This window comes from Gastrolobium bilobum, unplaced genomic scaffold (assembly GCF_033153095.1).
Source record: "Gastrolobium bilobum isolate Gb01-03AN ecotype WA unplaced genomic scaffold, APGP_CSIRO_Gbil_v1 utg4229, whole genome shotgun sequence".
NCBI lineage: Eukaryota > Viridiplantae > Streptophyta > Magnoliopsida > Fabales > Fabaceae > Gastrolobium > Gastrolobium bilobum.
This window is the reverse complement of record NW_026898412.1, coordinates 295528-316240: the sequence shown is the minus strand read 5'-3', so window position 1 is coordinate 316240 and position 20713 is coordinate 295528. Positions and strand designations below refer to the sequence as shown.

Below are 20713 nucleotides of genomic sequence, written 5' to 3'. Positions count from 1 at the left end.
GATAACCTGATCAAAACTGATGTTTCAAGACCTGGATGCTTGCTTAAGTCTATGAAATAGACTTTCACAACTTGCATACCGTGTGTTCCTACTCATTTGCTATAAACCATTTTGGTTGTTGTATGTAGATATCCTGACATCCAACTCCCAATATGAAATCTCATAATTGAGACTTATAGCAACTAAGAGAATCTGGATAGACTCAAGCATGGCGTCTGGCAAAAAATGCCTCCAAGCTAGCTTTGAAGGTTTTCACCTTTCTGTCCATCCTCTCTTTGCCTTTTATGTCCACATGCACCTTGTGGGTTTTACCCCTCTTGATGTTTTTACTAGGACCGAAAAGAGTTGAAATACAAGTATTTCATCTCATTGTTCATAGCCTGAGCAACACTTGATCAACAACATCTTCTAGTGCATTATCGTAACTAGTAGGATCAATGTCACTCAACAAGAAACAACTTGAGAGTTAACAAGGTTCTCTCCCACTACGAATGTACTGCACTAGACCTTGTGTATTTATAGGTAAAATAAAGAGTGGGTCAAATGATGGATCTTCAATTTCTTGAGGATCCGCTTATCCTTGATATTGTTCCTTTATATGTGATACTAATATTTCTACTAGTTTCACTTATATATTATCATGTTGAATTTCCAATCATGGTTCTCTTGTTTGTTCACTTAGAGATATATCTATCCCCTCTTGAACAATCAAGGGAACAGTGGATGAAGCTTCTACAGATTCTGAAAATTCTTGATCTGAGATAAATCTCATCAAGAATAACCTAACTTAAGAGCTTATAATTTCTTATCTAGTCCTCCTTTAAGAAAATCATGTGAGTGCTCACTTAGATTATCTTGTCCTTAAGACTAAATAAGAAATCATCCCTAGTTCTCTAAGGGTAGCCAAAAGATATGCACTCTTTCATACAAGATTCCAACTCATTTGACTGCTGTTGTAGGACGTGTGCCGTAGCACCCTAAATCCGAATATGGTTTGATCTGGGCTTGCACCCTTTCCATAATTCTTTAGGTGTCTTTACAACAAACTTTGACGGAATCAAGTTAAGAAGGTACATTTCCTTCTCTTAGGCATCTCCCTTGAACAACATTGACAAAGATGAATAACTGAACATGATCTTCACCAAGTCTAGAAATGTTTGATTTTCACATACTGCAACTTCATTCAACTAACGCATTCTTAGAGTTGACAGTTACAAAAACTATCCCCTCTTAAATCAAGTAAGACCTGAACTTACCAGATAGGTAGCCAACACTTTAGTCAGACCAAAGTGTTTTTGATTTGAACATCTACATGCTTTTCTGCCTCAGACTAAACCTCTTGGAATTTCCAAAAGCTTTAGACTTATGGCGTACTTGGTTCATCTGTCCAAATCCAGAGTAAACATTCATATAATGAAGTACTCATTACCTCTTCTGGTCTGAACACCAATTGGTCCACATACATTAGTATGTACCAGTTCCAGTTGAATAGTTGCGCAAACCTTTTTGGCCCTTGTAGGATTGCTTGGCCACTTTACCTTCCAAATAGGACTAACATGTAGCTGTTAGTTAAAAGATTATTGAACTTTCAATACCTCTTTTAACTAAAACATATTTTCTACTTGAGATAATGTGACTCAATCACAAAGGCCAAAGTTATGTTTCATTTGAAACTTTTATTTCTTTGGTGAAAATCCTTGTTCATCATCCTTTCCATTCAACATAACAAATTTAAAAAGGTTATAGGACATAGGTAATAAAGACTATTTAAACAATGTACCAGAACAAAACAAGACGAAGATGAACTTCGAAATGTAACTGAGGAATCAATTGCATTGTCAAACCATGTTTTAACCAAAACAACTAACAAAAATTGAATTCCTCTTGAAATCTGGAACAAATAAACAGTCACCCAAAACCATAGTCTTATAAATAACTTGTCCTACTGCAAATGCAGACACAAGTTCCCATTTTCAAGCTTAAAATATCTATGTCCATTGCTGACAGGTATGCCATGTTTGAACTACTACAAAGAGTAACAAACATAATCAGTGATTCCTGAATCAATAATTCATTCACTGATCAGGCCTAGATATGCCCATGTCTGGTTCTTTTCATCACCTCTGGGCAATTTTTCTTTCAGTATCCCTTCAGTCTGCACTTGAAGAACTTGCCTTGTGGCTTCTTCATAGCAACTGGTTTGACAACTGATAACCAAGTCATTTTGTTCTTGTTACCACCCTTGGATTTCCCTTTGGATTTAACAAGACTCTTAGCAAAACCTGCACCGACTGCATTCTGTCTAGCAGAGCTGCTAGACGCAGCAAACATGTCATTAAGAGTCTGAAGCATTTCTACTCCACTCTTAATCATGTACATTTGCTTCTGCAAGTATTTGGAAAGACTGACAATAATATAGCAGCGAACTACCATATCTGCCCTTTCCTAATCTGAGAAATGCATCTTAGTTTCCTAAGACGCATCCTCTGCAGGTTGCTATGGCCCTCGCATTGTCAGAACAAATTTTAGCTTCCATGTTTTAGAACAATATCAAAAAAATTTCTTTTCACTTATTCATAGTTGGTACCATCTAGAGGTTTTCGACTCAAAATCATTTCTAAGATATTTTCTGAAAAACATATAAAGCACACAATTACAAACAAATAATGCAATAAACAAACGAAGTGCAAGTAGATTCTCATAACTACTCTTGTTTATTGTTAACAATCCTTCAGTTTATCTTTACAAGGCTTACGATGGGCAAGTCACTTATAAAAACCAAAATTGTTATTTGGGCCTTCAGTGCCATTGCCAGAGCCTCGATGGGAGGGTTAACAATTTTACCAAAGTTGAATGTAATTAACCATTGTTTAATTTCAAAATTATCCTTAGTGTCTAAGCATTGCCGACGATGGGCCGTACAATACTTTACTAAAATTTTGAAATTATTAAGATTTAATCTAGTGAAATCTGATTATCCTTATCCGATGGGGCTTCAGCGATAACCTTTTCACTAATAAACCCACAAATGGAGCCCGCAGGTTTTAAAATTATTTAATTTTTAAAACCTTCACCCATTCAACATTTTTGTTTGAGAATTTTCATAAGCCCTGTCGAATTCATTGTTTAATTTCAAAATTATCTTTAATAACTTAGTATTATCGACGATGGGCCGTACAATACTTTATTAAAATTTTGAAATTATTAAGGTCCAATAAAATCCAATCATGCTAATCCGTTGGGGCCTCACATGATTATTTTATTGATAGGCCCACAATGCCCCTGGAGGTTAAATTAATTTCTTAATTTAAATCTCCTCCCATAATTATTTAAGTCCAATCTAATAAAATCCAATCATGCTTATTCGATGGGACTTCACATGATTATTTTATTAATGGTCCTATAATGCGCTTGAAGATTAAATTAATCTCTTAATTTAAATCTCCTTCCATTCAACATAAGCAACATTTTCTAATTTCCAAGAATTATTTAATTGAGAGTATCATTTGTTTGATTTCAAAAACTATATAAGTAAGAGCGCCGATAAACGTGCAATAAGCTTAACATAATTTTGAAAGCATTAAGGTCCTAAAATCCGGTCACTTTACGTCAGCGTGTGCACCAAACAATCATGATACATGAAGGTTGTATGCAGCGTGTGTTATTCCATGACCATTTCAGAAAACCCACAAATTACTCGCAAAATAAAAGAATTCTCTTAGGAAATTTTCTCTAATTATTTTTCTAGCTTTAAATCATCCAAATAGCTGACTTAATTATTAACCTAGATTGCAACAATCATAATAATTATCATTTATGAGGATAATTTGAAATCAAAATAATTTCCATAACGATTATTTGTCTTGATGTTAATTATCCAAAATTAATTAATTCAATTATTAATCTAGATTTTTAATAAAAATCATAATAATTATTAATTAATTTCTTAGGATAATTTAAAATCAAAATAATCCCATAATAACTATCATACTAGTCGCTGAAGACATAATAGCTATTATGCTCATGCAATCATACAAGTTATGCAACAATATGACACCACCTATTCTATATGGCATGTTATCGCAATAAAGCATGTTATCAATCATATAATTTATACCAATCAATAAAAGCATTAAATAATAAATCATAATTACTTTAATCCATGGCCTTCCTATTTTAAAGAAAATAAAATTAAATAATACAACTTTGGAATTCGACTTTCGCCTAGCTCATAGTATCTGTCCCAAGCCCCTTTAGGGTTTCATGGGCCTAAAGCCCAAAGACCCAATCCTTTGGCGAGAAACCCTATGACGCGAAAGAGGAACCCTAGCCGTCAGGTCTGCCGCGCCGTCACCTGAAGTCAAATCAGACCGAAACTCCAGGGGAAGGACTGCCACATAGAGACGAGTGCACCGCCGCCGGAACCACCCAAAAAGGTGGCCGGACGCTCCCTCACTCTCCCATTCTTTGCCGGAGAGTGGCGGCCACTCTCAGACGCTTGTGGAGGCGCGTGGAGGAGCGTTAAGACTCCGATGGAGGAGATCCACCCACCTTTGCGTTTGTCTTTCCGTCCTCTTTCCAACCATATATAGATCGCCCCATTCTGAGATCGGGAAGTCCTCGAAAAGTCTCCGACAGTACTGACTGCGCATCTTACTCGCGGTTTCTCGATCTTGAACTTTTACAAAATATTGGAAAAATACACAGAAATTCCGAAAATAAATAAAAACAGCAAGGAGGAAACCTAATCATATGGGATTAGCCTCCTTGTTACAAATCGAGAAATACACGAGAGACCCTAACTATGGATTAAAGCATTTTTATCGATTAAAATTTAAACTTTTATGAAAATGAATTATAAAATGCACATGCTAGATTCATACCATAATCCTAGAACCCTAGGTGCCACATTTCAAGAAGCAAAACTAATTACATGAATAGTGAAACTAGATTCACATACCAATGTACAGCCAAGGCTCTGATACCAATTGTAGGAAATCTTAGATTTATGCGGAAGCGGTTTAGGACCTAGTACATTGGTATGCTTACCGAATCATCCTTGTTTCACAATTACCTCTTGGTGCGCAGGTCTCGTGTAGAATCTTCCCTTGTAGGATTCCTCTTCACGAACAGCTCACCTCAGCGCCGCAACACGAACAATCTCCTTGAAGCTGGACTGTGGCAGATCTTCCAAACTATCTCTCGAGGAGGAAGGGGAAGTGTGTGGGCACTGATTAGATTCTGAGCTTGCCTCTTTCTCACAAAAAAGACCTTTTTTTAGGCTTATGACTTAAGAGGTACTATTTATATGGGTTCCAAGAAACCCTAGCTCATTGGGCTCTAGGTTCCTTGGGCTCTTCTCATACTAATAACCCATTTGGGCTTTAGTAAAAGAGTAAACCCAACAGGGCTCGCATTGGCGACCGCCATCCCTTTTTTTATATTTTTTATATATAAAATAATAATTTTTAATAATAATAGGCTATTAGTATTAATAATTAGACCATTTCTCATAAATATTTATAATAGCTAGTATCTTTTAGTAATCTTAATAAGGGGAAGGATATTGCAACAACCAATTAGTGTTACTACCAATCAATTTCACCATTAGATCGATTATGTTGATCCAACGGTTATATTTATTTCCATCTTTGTGTGGTTATGATTCCCTATGTTTAATACTTTATATTTATTTTCACTATTGTATGGTTATGATTTCCTATATTTAATACTTTCATGTTAAATATGGGGAACCATAACCATACAAATATGGAAATAAATATAATCGTTGGATTAACATAATCGATCTAACGATAAAATTGATTGATAGTAATATTGGTAGTAACACTAATTGGTTGTTAGAATATCTTATCCCTCTTAATAATGCTTATAATTTTAAAATTTTGTTAAGGATAAGTTGCGCAATCTGATAAGTGATGATTGGTTTAACGCATGCACACTAACTTATGTTGAACGTGATATATTTGATAAGATTGATGATAAAGATATAATGCAATATTTTCAAGGAATGAAGAATCGAAAAATAATTTTGTAATCGTTCTATTGTAATAGCTTAGTTAACTCTTGATTACTATATTTTTATGTTAAGTTGAAATTTTCTTGCTTATATAATTAGTTAACTCTTGATCACATTTATTCTTATAATTTTTTTATTTTTTTTAACCCAAGTGTGGTGGCTCAGTTGGTAGCATGGAGACTGAGTGGTGGGAGAGGACCTCGGTTCGAATCCCACCAACACCATCTGGGGAGGGGCATAAGTACCGTAATCTTTGGACTCGCACCCGAACCCTGGATTAGTCCCATAGGCGACTCAAAGTGTCGAATCCGTGGGGATATCGGAGGGTTCTGATTCGCCTCAAAGAGGTAATTAGGATCAGTTTCCAAATATATATATATATATATATATATATATATATATATATATATATATATATATATATAATTTTTTAAGAGCAAATACCCTTTGGGTCCCTAACAAAAAATACGGTCTCCACTTTAGTTCCTTACAAAAAAAACAATTAGCCCTGATGTCCCTAAAAAATTTAAAATGGACTTATTTAATTGAAATTATGATTCCTCACAATTTCAAAAAAGATCCACATTAGTCTCTCAAAAAGACTAAAATAAATTCACTTTGAATTTCATATGAACCATACGACTAGTTTTTTTTATAAGAAACTAAAGAAGGGATCTTGTTTTTTGTTGGGACCTAAAAGAATATTTATTCATTTTTTAAAATAAAAAACTTTTGACACGTTTCAAAAAAGAAGAAGAATACATTTATAAAAAAAATACATTATTTCCTTGGATGGCGCATGGCCTGAGGCCAAAGCATGAGCATGAGCATGGTCCATGGTCATGTCATGTCATAGGTGCCGGAAATTACACAATATCTGATTTTGGCATGTGATTGGGCCACGTGTACCGAGTTGACACAGTGGACTCGGTTGGAAAGGAAGAAAAGTATCTTACGCCTCTGCCACTTAGATATTTCTTAGCCTATCAACCATGTTTGCCAAGTGTCTTCATATGATTGGTTTCTCTTCTACTCACCTCTGTAATGGAATATGCTCGGGTTCGACCACGTTGTTCTGAACTCTGCTGCACACTTTGAATGGAAAATGGAAAATAGGCTATTTTCACTTTTTTTTAGAAAATGGAAAATACACATTTTGAGGGTTCACTGGTATTTATTTACAACTAAAAAAGAAGAGTGTGAATATTTTTTTGTTAATTTTATCAGGAATTTTTTAATTGTTTTTTCTTATAAGTTCTTAAGTTTTTAATTAATGTTATACTTTTTAATGAATTTATAACTTTTAATAAAAAGAATTTAAAATTTTTCGTGCGTAATGCGAATTACACTATTTAATCGTGACACATATAGATGATGTAAAGAGAGAAAAAATGTGATGGAGAGAGGGAAAAATATGTGAGAAAGTATTAAAAGAAAAAGATGTGGATAATATTGTAGATAGAAGAAAAAAAGTGACAGAGAGAGAAAAAGACGATGAAGAAAGAAAAAAAAAAGTGATGAAGAGACAGAATAATTAAAAAATTTGGGGAAAAAAGTTATAAAATGTATGTTGAAAGTTATTTATTTATGGGAAAAAATTGTCTTAACTTTCAACATATATCATTTTACCAGTTTTTTAATTATACATTTCTGAGAATGTATAGTTATAATATTAAAATTATAATTTTTTACTTTTCACGTCAACAGACAGTTTATGAAGGGAGAAAAAAATATAACTTTAATATTATAACTATATATTCAGGAATGCATTGTTAAAACTGCTAAAATAATATAACTTGTGTCCTTTAAAATGACACTGGACCATTTATTTATACTCGTCTATTATTAAACAAATTGAAAAATTACGATTCAGGAAAAAAAAATACAAGGGCTAGTTTTAGAAATATATATTTGTAGTACCTTGTTACAAAAATATTTAAAAAAGTTACATACTCAATAATAAAAATTACAAAATTATAAAAAAAAAGTTAGTACTATATTATTTTTTTGAGGAAGTGCCAGAATAATATTTATAGTTTATTTATAGTTACAGATATTGTCAATATTTTTTTACTCATTTTTTAATTTGTAAATATTCTAATTGTTTAAAATGAATGTTAATAATTTATTAAAAAATTTGGTACATAAAGCTTAGGTAGTAAATCTTAGGTGCTGTTTGAATACTATTTCTAAAAAAAAATTGATTTTCAGAATAAAAAAATAAAAAAATTGTTTGATAAGACCTATTTTATAAAGAGGACCGATATACTAACTACCATTATTTTTGACTACCACTTACTACTTTCTTATTCACCGTTAGATTATCATATTAATCAACGACCATTACTAGTTTTAAATTTTTGACACTCTCTCTCTTCTTTCTCAGTTTTCTCTTCTCCCCACTCTTTTGTTTTCATTCTCTTTTTATGCTTCCCTCCCGATCCGCCACCAACCACTACCCACCGCTCTACTGCCCACCGCTTCGCCACTGCCCTCTGCCACCGCTCCGCCACCGCTACCAGCCCAACCGCACTTCCCTCTTTTTATGCTCCTATTCTTATCTATTACCCTTGATATAATAATTATTGAATCAGTTGAGAGGGGTCAAATTAGTAAATCAACAGAACGCGGTCGATTTATAAAACCTGAAACCCTAATTGGAATTTTTTGGCCACTCAGGAGATAGTGGGAGAAGAGAAAGAGAAGAAAATGACGATGAGGTTCAAGAAGAACAGGAAGAAGAGAGGCCATGTCAGCGCCCTGGAGGTCGTGGCAACGCCGGCGACATGCACCACCACCGAATCCTGTTTGAAAAATATCACCCAATTATTTATTATTTTCTTTTCTTTTCTTTTTCGTTTTCTTTTTAAATTTAGCATCTGTATGTTTTATTATTTATTTTAAATTGATTTATTTTTTGCTCCTTAGTTTCTAATGACAGATATTCAATTCATAAATGGCTCTGCTTTTCAATTTTCGTTTCCCCTAACCTACTTTCATTCTTAGGAAATTATTTAATAATAGTAATAACTGTTGATAGGGGTGTCAATATGGGTTGACACGACACGAATTTGACACGACACGAATTCGACACGACACGAATACATCAACACGAACACGACACGAATTTTCATTCGTGTCAAAATCTTCAACACTGACACAACACGAATTTTTTGCGGGTTGACACGACACGACACGAATAACACGCAAAATAGGGGACAAAACGGTAATTAACAAAAAAAATTTAAAAAATAGATCGAAAATAAATATAAAATTAAAAAATAATAATAAAAAAATAAAAAAATAAAAATTAAAAATAATACGGGTCGACACGAACACGAATTCATAAACACGAACACGACACGAATTTTTTGCGTGTCATTTTTTCCAACACGACACGAATTTTTTTACGGGTCAACCCGAACACGAATTTTCGTGTCGTGTCGCGTCGCGGGTCGACCCGCGTGTCAAAACCCATATTGACACCCCTAACTGTTGAGTGTGGTCTTGCTAGCACAAGATAGTTTGAATTAAGCATTTTAGAGATGGAAAATCATAAATGTATCAAGCTATTATGTATGCCAAGATACATTGCTTTGCTCCCTTTCACTGTTTATATTTTCCCCAATTCTGTTTAATTCTCTTTGCAATTTTCTGCATTTTCTTCATTTTCTCCCTAGTTTTCAACTGAATCTTTAAGGTTTTCCAATTTATTGGTTTGTTTGGTTTTCCAACTTGCAGGGACAAGGTTTTCACGATTAACTGCTGACATTCACTTCATCGGCTTCTTTATGGCAGAGTCACAGATCGATTAGAAGAATTAGGCAAAGATATAGCTTTGTTACAATTCACATTGGTAAATACATGTGACAATTAGTTCCAAGAGTTACTTCAAAAGGAGACACGGTTCTTTCAAGGAATTAAAAGCTTAATTTAAAAGATGTTCAATCTTCTTACTAGCACATCACCTGTTTGGTTGCATATATAAGCATGCATTGCACTATTTTGTTTCATGAGTCACCTGTTTGGTAATGATATGTTAATGCATACAGTAGCCTGCAAGCTAGCATACCATCATACTGGCATGATTTAATAAGTAACCACCTAACCAAATTGGCATAAAATCACCGATGACATTATGGACCCAAGTCACATAAAGGCAACTTGATTATATTTAAACTTTCATTGTCACTTTCGTTTCCTAAAACTTTTCACTAGTTTATAATGTTGACATTGACTAGAGCTGGCTCTTGCATATCTCTTGCTATAAATATTACTACATTGGTAATTGTCTTCATCTTCCATATTATTTTTATAGTCCCAATAATACTAACACTGTAAGATCTGTTTTTCACGTCTTGTATATATCTTCTATATGTTTATTACTGAAATTGAGTTTCGTGCAGGTATAATAATAGGCAAGTGCAAGCCTCGCCTGCAGTATTAATTAACTTCTCCAATCAACAAAGAACAAGTGGAGAGAAAAGTATCTCCCATATTGCTACTGGCTGCAACTCAGACAATTCCACACCTAATGTGCAAAGATGTATTATTGCCTCCAGCTACAACCCAATCAAAAGAATCTGAATTCGCAACCTCACAATCACAACAAGGGTATTCTCTCCCAATTCCAGTAAAAGGTGTAAGGTTCAATGATCTACGCACACCCTATGGTTCTGTATTTCCTCCAGTGTTCCACACACAGTCTGGTCCACCATCTATGCCAAGTCCAAGTTCAGTTGTGCTCCTTCAACCAACCTTTAAAGTAAATGCATTTTATCAGTCAAATACTAAAGAAAACAGTTTAGAGCAGCTTTATGAACCTTGTGGTCCAAACGGAAACAACGCCCCAAACCACATTGTGTACACACAGGAACACAGTTCAGGAGCACTTTCATGGCTACTCTCCTACAGTAGTTATGTGCTACACATGGATGATTTTTTGAGATGCACATGGATATTTCTGGAGATGCACATGGCTGATTTTGGATATGCACAAAGCTGATTGTTATTTGGAGATGCACATGGCTGATTTTTTCAGATGCATATGGCTAATTGTTGAAACATATTTAGTGGATTTAAGGACAACTAATGAGATTCAATGTTATTTATCAAATGTAATTTTTATTTATTCAAATATTGTAATTCAAGATTGTTATTGTTAATAGATTGTTACAATGATATTATGACTCATTTCATCTCTGTATTGGATATTATGATTCATTTCATTTAATTTCATCTCTGTATTGGATAAAATAATAAGAATCAAATGCTATAAAGAATAGTGGAGAAGAGCACAAAATAATCCTTCTAATTCAGCATCTACAAAAAATAAATTTACATAAACAACGACTGCAGTATCCATTGGAAGTCATTCATAATACAAACTTCATCCACCACTTTAGCTATACAAACTTCATACAACACTCAGTCTCTCATGTCAAGATCTAATAACAGTATGCATGGACAGCAAAAAATATATTCCATACATCCTTGAGAGACCAGCTGTACACTCAAACATATGGCCATCTTTTATGGCACCAAATTTTGCTTCTGTCAAAAGAAATAAAAGTCAAATAGTTAAATCTGTCAAAAAATCTTTGAATTTACATACAGCAAAGTACCTACCTGCAAGATGAAGCATTAGGCAAAAGAAAACACAACCTAGACAAATATGATAGACCAAATAGACCAAACATCATTTATCACCAAGAAAGGAATGACAAGCAAATGCTAGCCTGCCAATAAAATCAAAAGAGGGTAAAAAGGAACAGCTTAGCATACAAACATAATTTATGCACACCTCAAAATTAACTTCAACATCAGTTCCATTTTTTTCTTTGCATGTACGCTTATTATGTCCTCGTTTCTTGCAATGTCCACGTATATTAGTATGCTTTGATGCTTCTTCAATCCCACTTTGAATCCTTTTACAGCCTTTAGTTTGTGAAATGTTAGGATCCTTCAAGTTCATAATGGAAGACTCTTCGAGTAGAGAATCCAAAGAATGTAAGTTGAAATCCTCTAGACCCTCACTCTCCTCAGATATTAAACACTTTTCTGCAAACGCAGCAAGAGAGTCAACACCATCATTAATGATTCTAAATGCCTTGTGTGACCTTTTTGCAAGCTCAGCAAGTCTAGACAATTTAGAGCTTAGCTGAAGGTTCTGAAGGAGTCCATCTCCAGGAGAAAAACATGTGTCGTTGTATGAACTTAGTATATAATTTCCTTCCTTGCTCCAACGACGCAAAATGAAATGCTCAGGAATTTGATAAACACCTTCAACAAACAAAATAGCAAGAATATGCTTACGTAGGATTCCCATGAATTCAAAATATTGACAAGAACACCTAGCTTCTTTATCATCCACCTTTATCTCCACTGTTGCAGAATTTTCTATATCTTCCATATTAAAAACTCTATAGGTAACCCATTCTCCGTCATTTCCAAGTTTCTCCGTAGAGTATTGTAAACTATCACACAACTCTTTGCTGAACTTGTCAAAAATATTAGAGGTATATTCTTTAGCTGCATGTCTCTCCAATGCATATTCAATACCAAACGTCTTTCTTTGTGCATAGATTCAAAGTTTTCCATTCTAAAAGACTCGTAGCGAGTATCTACAGCTTGATTATATTTTTCCACAAATTCTTTTAATGTTGTACCAGCTGTAACAAAACCATCAAAGAATGAATTTATACTTTCACTCCGCTGCGTAGTGTTCATACCAGCAAAGAAAGTGGACCTGTTAAATATTGGTACCCAAGAGGATCTAATTGAATATAGTGTATGCAACCACTCATTTCCATCAAGACCATACTTAACAAGAATATGATTCCATCTATCATCAAAGTCTTCAGTGCTTTTGGAGTTCCAAACACTCTGATGTATTTGATTACCAAAAGATGCATGCTCATGATAAACACGAGAAAGCTTCTCTGGAAATTTTTTCATAATATGCCACAAACAAAATCGATGTTTGGCTTTTGGAAAAACTTTGGATACCGCATTGGTAATTGCCATGTCCTACAAATTCAATAACACGTGTAAGTATGCAATCAGTAATGTATGAAACAACTCAATAAAATGAAATTAAATTGAATGTACTTGGTCAGTAATTATAGCAATCAGATGTTTCCCATTCATTGCTCGAAGCCATTCCTCAAATAGCCAAACAAAAGTTTGCTCGGTTTCATCTTTTATAGAGCACATCCGAACAAGATTGACTGCAAATGATTATTTACCCCAACAAAAGGTCCAAATGGCATGGAATACTTATTAGTCCTATATGTTGTGTCGAAGGTGATGACATCCCCAAAAAGCTCATAAGCCTGCCTACACCTTGCATCAATCCAAAAAAAGCTTTCCATGCGATCATCTTCATCACACTTGATGGAATAAAAAAAATTTGGATTCATTGTCTTTTGTTTAACACAATAATGTAACACAGCTTGTGCATCCCCTGCATCATATATTTTTTTTCTCACATTTTTCATATGATTATAACAATCTCGGCTATCAAACAATACATCATTGCCTCTAAGGATAGTGGCAACCTTTCCGATGGGCAAACCCGAATCATTGAATTTTTCTATCAATGATTTTGCAGCAGCAGGCATTTTTTTGTGTGATCTCAGATATGAAACACTCATTGGAGAAACCAAACCATGATTATGGTTATCAGAAAAATATGTAATTCTCCACAATTTTATTTTTTCATTTGTACAAGCCTTAATACAAGCTTCACACCCTATGCGTGCTGATGATGTCCTCCTTATCAAATTTCCGTGAGAAACTTGATCAACACTCTTTTTTTTTTGTTCTGCAAAACCCTCTCTAGCACATGTTACCTTGATGTAGTTCTTCTTAGTTGTTCTAACCCGAACTCCAAAACCTGTTGTCCTAGCAAATGTTGTGTACAAGTCTAATATATCCTTTCGTTCAGAAAATTCCATTCCAACCTCAATCAAACAATCAATATTCTTTGTCGGCGTCAACACAATACTATTTGACATATTGTTAATTGGTTCATTCAATATGTCATCTCCCAGTTTATCAAGCATGTCATCTTCATTCTCATTGAAGTTTGCATAATTTATTACATCTTCATCCATGCTTCCAAGGTCACCAGATACCTAAAATAATTGATTATCGAAATTGAAAATGAAAAAAATAAAGCAAAATCAGTATTTATAGAAACAAAAAGAATGCAATGTGCGACACTGTAGCATCATAGACCAATGATTTTAAGCTGATTGAACGAATTGAGAATATTTAGAAAGATGGATTCATAAAGAAAATTATAAAAGGAAAGAAAGAACCAAATTGAAAAAATAAAATTAAAAAAATAACTTTTGCAAATTGGAGATTCGAGCTCCCAAAATGCAATTGTAAAAATTTATCTTCAGCTACATTTCTCTTCTCTCTGTCTTCAACTGACCATTGCTTAAGTATATTAAAACCAGAAAATTAAAATCAAATGCTTGAGAGATACTGAAGAAAAAACATATAGACACCTTCAAGTTTCGAAAGACGGAGAAAAATTCATGCGCGAGAGTGCGAGAGTCCAGTAGCTTCCACTTCAGTTCCGGATTACTCTCTTCCACTTGTGTTCTTGCGTTCTTTAGCTGGTGACGGTGGCAGAGGGCGGTGGCAGAAGGCGGTGGCGGAGCGGGAGGGAAGCATAAAAAGAGAATGAAAACTAAAGACTGGGGAGAAAAGAAAACTGAGAAAGAAGAGAGAGAGTGTCAAAAATTTAAAACTAGTAATGGCCGTTGATTAATATGATAATCTAACGGTGAATAAGAAAGTAGTAACCGGTAGTCAAAAATAATGGTAGTTAGTATATCGGTCCTCTTCTTTTTATACCTATAAATTAAATTGGATGCAGAAATGATACAGTGAAAGAAATTTTTTAGTCTAATAGTTAGATTTTTCCGCTCATGTATTTTTCAAAAGAAAAAAGATCTCTGAGAGCTGTTTCTTGAACCAAAATAGAGTATTTAGGTTCTCCCAATGACTAAAAAGTATATCATGCCTGAATACACTTGAGATTCACGACGGTGGAGAAATTGGATTGGAAAAAAAAGTGTTTCTAATCTATCTTGAATCCCTTTTGCTTTTCTATTTTTCTACGATAAATATAGAAAAATATTACTCTTATTTTGTATGAAGTAATTATCTCATGTTATTTTATTTCGATAATTTCATCCATTTTTTTTATGCTTTAATGATGGGCCTCACGTGACTTCTCTCTATAACATGAGAGAACTACTCTCCTATAAAATGAGAAGAACATTCCCCGTAAACATATCATTCTAGGCAAAACTAAATTTATGCTATATGGAATCTTTCCAATAACTTTGCTTGAAAAAGATGCAAGTAGAAAGCAAAAAGGGCCTCTCTGATAATTGGTCTGGCTAGAAATTTATTTATTTATTTATTTTAAAAAAAAGGACCACTAAGCGATAGAGATTTCTCAAAGTTAAATTGACGTTCCCATTATATATCAACATAACACTAAGAAAGAGCATAACATTAAAGTGTACTGGAAAAATTATGATTAGCGAGTCATGATTAAAGACACCCCAAATTGTCTCATACAAGCACAGTTCAAGGTATAGTTTTACAAGTTTCTAAGTAATTATATATTTGAAATTCGAGGCATGTTATATTTATAATTTTTTTTTTTATAAATTATATTATTTTCTTCTAAGAGAATATTAAGTTTTATTATGTTCTTCTGAAAGAAAGATAGTGTAATTTGTTAAAATTAGTCAAAAAAATTTGTAAACGGATCATGTTAAAATTCAACATCATAGAAATTTGTAGCTGCTGAGAAGCTGGATTAGACAATATCAATAGGTTTACCACGCTAACCTATAATAAATGAAATGCAAGGGAATCTTAATCGTATGATAAAAACGCTAAAGATCATACTAGCTGATGATGGTCTAAAAAGATTATTAAAAAAATCCCTAACGGCTTTTACTTGGTGAATAGTGGAAAATGGACCGATAAAGATTTCCTCAAGTAGTAACAAGCTACTGACATTCATTGTTGTTAATATTTGACTGTTTATATGCATCTCATTAGCTCATTGAAACATGGGATATGTCTCTACCGGTAGCAACCAAGCAATGCAAGTTTCAAGTTTCACAAGTATCCCCTTATTATATCATAAGTGGGTTTAGGACATGGAATTGTTTGTGTTAAAATTTAATTGGCTGCACCCCCCTACTCTTAAAAAGCTATTTTTTTTTTTAAAAAAAAATCTCACTACATATAAGTATTTAGATGTCAATTTCTTTTTCTTTAAAAAAAATATAAGTCACGAAAAAAGTTAAAATATTTTTCTTAAGCTAAAATTTCTGATTTAAAAAAAATTAAAAATTAAAAATCAAATATTTTTTTTTAAAAAAATTCATATTTATCCTAACTTCAACCCAATTAATCTCACCTTGGTTGTTGTCATCATCTTCACCACCGCTATCACTACACTCAGTCACCACACATAGAGGTGGCAAAGTGGGCGTATATGACAATACTTAAAAAAAAAAAAAAAAAAAATCATGAAAGGTGAAAAGAACAATTATATGACATAACATTTATGTAATAGCTCTCTTATATGCCAACACGATGCATTCCCCATTTTCACAAAAAAAAATGGGTCCTAAAGTAGGAGGAACCAAAGCATTTGGTATAGTGGAAGCCTAGAAGGTAATCAAGTTATAATTTGGGGACAAAAGGTTCATGAATTGTCCAAAATGGGGCCCTTTTGCTTTGAATTTGATATATGCCTTTTGTGTTTTCAAACTTTTGCTTTCCTCGAGTCTCAAGTCAAAACAACCGAAAGAGAAAGCTGTTATTTCTCCAACGGTCGAAGCATGTCCTCTTCATTTTGACTATCAAATGGCCACTTTCTAGTTTCTGAGCATACAAGATCTTGAAGAGTTGTGGCATATGCATCTGCTTGTTCCCATTGCCCTTGACTACAAAGTTACTCCTAATCACGTTGTCCTCAATAGTTTCATCTTTGAGAAAAGGAAAATGGGAAATTATTGCTTTACCTAACTCACCTGCCTATGAATTCCTTTTGGTCCCTTTAAAGTTCACAAGGCAATGTAATCATAATATTCCTTCAATGCCCCTCTTCAATATTGACGGTAGGTTGCTTCAAATAGTAGCCTAACCTCCCCCTTTAACCAAAAGCATTATATTATTCCCTTATTATAAAATATTGTTCTTTGTATTTTATTCATTTCACAAAATGAGAAATTAATCATTTCTTTTTTCTATGTATTAGAAATTTAAGTATGCGTGATGAAGTTAATTAAGAATGAATTAAATGAATATCATAAAATAAAAAAGATTCTTATAAGATTTTGGATCATGCAATGTAAATTTTACTATTATAATTTGTTGCTTAATTAGCCTATTGATAAACGTCTTCCCTATTTTTGAGTTCCCCTAAGTTCCTTTCACTTATCTGGTATCCCCGCTAGCTTTAGTATTAACATAATTAGCTTATCCATTTAGTATTAACATGATTAGCTTCTAACTATAGAACTTGTTAACAAGCATTGGTGAATATGAATTTCCAACTTTTTAGGATCATATGCATACCACTAAGGCAAAAAATGTACTTGTTACTTGTTAGTTAGGTTGCAACTCTATTTTTTTTTACCTATTTAGCTCTTATACATTACATATACAGAGTTCCACACTAAGCGATGTGTGGACATGAGGGACTGAACCTTCATGCCAACTACTAAACCTTTGGTCTTGCGAGCGAACAAAAGGAGTTGTTTGGAACCATAATCCCAAGACAATTCTATAAGAACATTCAGTTGCATGATGGAATGATATCTAAACATATGGTGTCCTTCATCGAATTACAAGACGTACCCCTTCTTTTCTTCCTCAAAAAACATGTAATGTGTGCAAGCGTATGCTTACAAATTCAAAATCTAACATCAATTTTTTTAAATTCCTATTCGTAGATGGTTTAACAAACTAGAAATTTTCTCTTCTTGCTCTCGTTGTCTTATATTGATAAGTTATTTATAAGTATTACGATAAAATTTTACTAATATTTGTAACATGTTCCGAGACAAATTTCCTCTCCCTAAACATTTCCCACCCCTTTTTGTTTATCAATTTCAAATGTCGTGATATCGTTAAATGCCTGTTTAGGATAGCTTTTGGACAGCCATACTTGATTCTAACAATAAAATTAACATGTTTTGAAAAAAGTATTTGGGTATTTTTCGCCAAAAACACTAATCTCTTGGTGAAAGAATATACTATTTTAACATTGTTGTCTCCTTTCAATTATTTATATACTGATTCCTTACAAGATCCGAAAGGATAACCAACAGTAGGACATGTGAGGGTATGTCCCTAAGGAGAGTGGAAGCCTAATCTGTTTTAAAGCATAGTAATAGACTAACTACTAGTGGACCCGGGAGTTGACTTAAAATAATTATCAAGTCCATAAACTCAAAGACATTGACAATGAGCATCTCATTATAAGAAAGTTTGTCAACCTCATTATCATGTGTTTTTGTTTATATGGGTAGGTGTAACAAAGTTTAAGAATTCTGCTTTCAATTTACATATTGCTTTGGCTTATCTTCCCACTTCAACCCTATTTTCCTCTTTTCCTTTCCCCGACACTCACCTAACAATATAGAATATCCTTTGGGGACGAGAATCTGAGCTAAGCAAATGAAATATAAGGGAAAAGTCGATACTTAAAAACTCTCAATTTTCTTAACAATAGTAATAGTGGGACCCAGAATATTTTATGACGAAAATAAAAATATATTATATTATAAATAAAATTACTTGCAATATAATATAAACCTAATATACAAAGATTTGGAGAAATATATTATAGAAATTAAGATCATTTCACTTAACTCTTACTCTATGTGTTTTCATATTGTTAAACTCTTCTATAATTGAATCTGTGCTAAAACTCAACAATTTTTTTTTCAATGTGTGTAACCAAGAATCATCAAGAAATTGGTCTGTCATTCTATTTCGGAGCTTGTTCTTGATTATTTTCATAGTTGAGAAAGCTCTTTCATTAGTTGCTGTAGAAACTAAAAGAGTAAGTAAAATCTAATCACTCTATCAATGAGAGGGTAAATGATGAACTTTCCAGTTCTTGCTAGCCCTTGGCATAATTCAAATGTAATTGAAAAATTAATCAAATCTGGATGTTTAGAAATGTCAATATAGCTCAAAATTAGGGGTGAAAGTGGACTGGGTTGGGCCAAGCTTTGTCCCGAAAAGTCCAAGTCTACGTCAAAAAATTTCAATTTGGCCTGGCCCAAGCCTAGTTTGAGTCTAACTGTTAGCCTGGCTTGACCCGTTTATAAAAAACAAATGGCCTGGTTTGGCCCGTTAGCCTGTTAATTTTTTACTTCCAAGCAGAATCATGAATCAACTTTACAAAGTACTCAAATTCTGTTGCTACACCAAAAATCATAATTTCAACGTCCAAACAGAATCATGAATCATAACAAAAACTCATACAATATGCATTTAAGTCATTTTCAAAAGCAAAATGCTCAAACTAAATAACATATATTTCATCAGATCAAACAAACAAGTTCATACTATGTAAATTAAAATAACTAGATGAATCGAACAAACACATCACGATGCTTGTAGTAACTATAACTTCTTCCAATTTTTTTTAATATATTCATATACAAAATCTAACATGTTGAGATGTTGGTTCCTCCTATATAAGAAATAAAGTAAGATTTCTATTAAAATATAATCGAATATAATTAAGTTATAAATAATTGTAATTGATTAAATTTATATCTTTTGTTTTTTCTTCAAGGCATACTTACTCTATTTTATTTTATTTAAAATAAATAGTACAATATAGGCCGGCCTGTAGGCTTATAGGCCCGACCTTTTAAAAGTGGGCATACATCCTTTTTATTAAACAGGCTTTTTTAAGGCCCAAGCCCGGCCTATTATACAAAATATACTTGGTCAGGTTTGGCCTGATGTAGGCTGAGCCGTAGGCCCCTGTAGGCCGTCTCGGCCCAGTTTCACCCCTACTCAAAATGTTGTAATTCCACCTTCAAATGCAGTCTTTCCTTATTCTATGAGATCTCTAGAATAAAATTTATCAGCAAATTTGTAAATATCATCACTATTAAATGACTTGTACCTATTTCTTGGATCTAAAGTCATACTCAAAGCAAATAATTCAACAGTATTATCATTGAATCTATTATTTAATTCTTACAAATGATAATCAATTGTAGCATAAAATATATTTACCCTGTAAAAATTTTCAATAAATAAATCACCTTGTTCATTTCGAGCATGACCTCTTATTCCAATATATTTTGCACTTATATCTGGAATGTCAACGTCATGTTTTATGTAAAATTCTCGAACATGAACCAAGAAAGCATCCCAACTTGTCTCTCTTAATTTCTGAAGTAACTCTTTTATAGTTGAAACCAGGTTAAAGCATTTGAAATATCTTGAGATTGTCATTGCAAAACTTGACAAAGAACTTCAGTAATACCTATAATTTCCTTCATAAGGTGCAATATGATGACAAATTCTAAAGATGTCAATGATGAATATGCATTATCTACATCTTCACTATGTGATGTTGTCTTTCCTTTACTA

General features: G+C 33.3%; 1 protein-coding gene across 1 annotated transcript; it reads right to left on the bottom strand.

Annotated features, from left to right (window-relative positions):
• Window positions 1-11742: 11742 nt before the first annotated feature.
• LOC133315985 (protein FAR1-RELATED SEQUENCE 5-like) lies at window positions 11743-20575 on the bottom strand. Its single transcript, XM_061517668.1, has 6 exons — window positions 20383-20575; window positions 17755-17873; window positions 13285-14175; window positions 12599-13066; window positions 11841-12536; window positions 11743-11775 (listed from the first exon to the last, which is right to left on the bottom strand). The coding sequence occupies exons 1-6, from the start codon at window positions 20573-20575 to the stop codon at window positions 11743-11745; spliced, it is 2400 nt and encodes a 799-aa protein (XP_061373652.1).
• Between the last annotated feature and the right edge of the window lie 138 nt (window positions 20576-20713).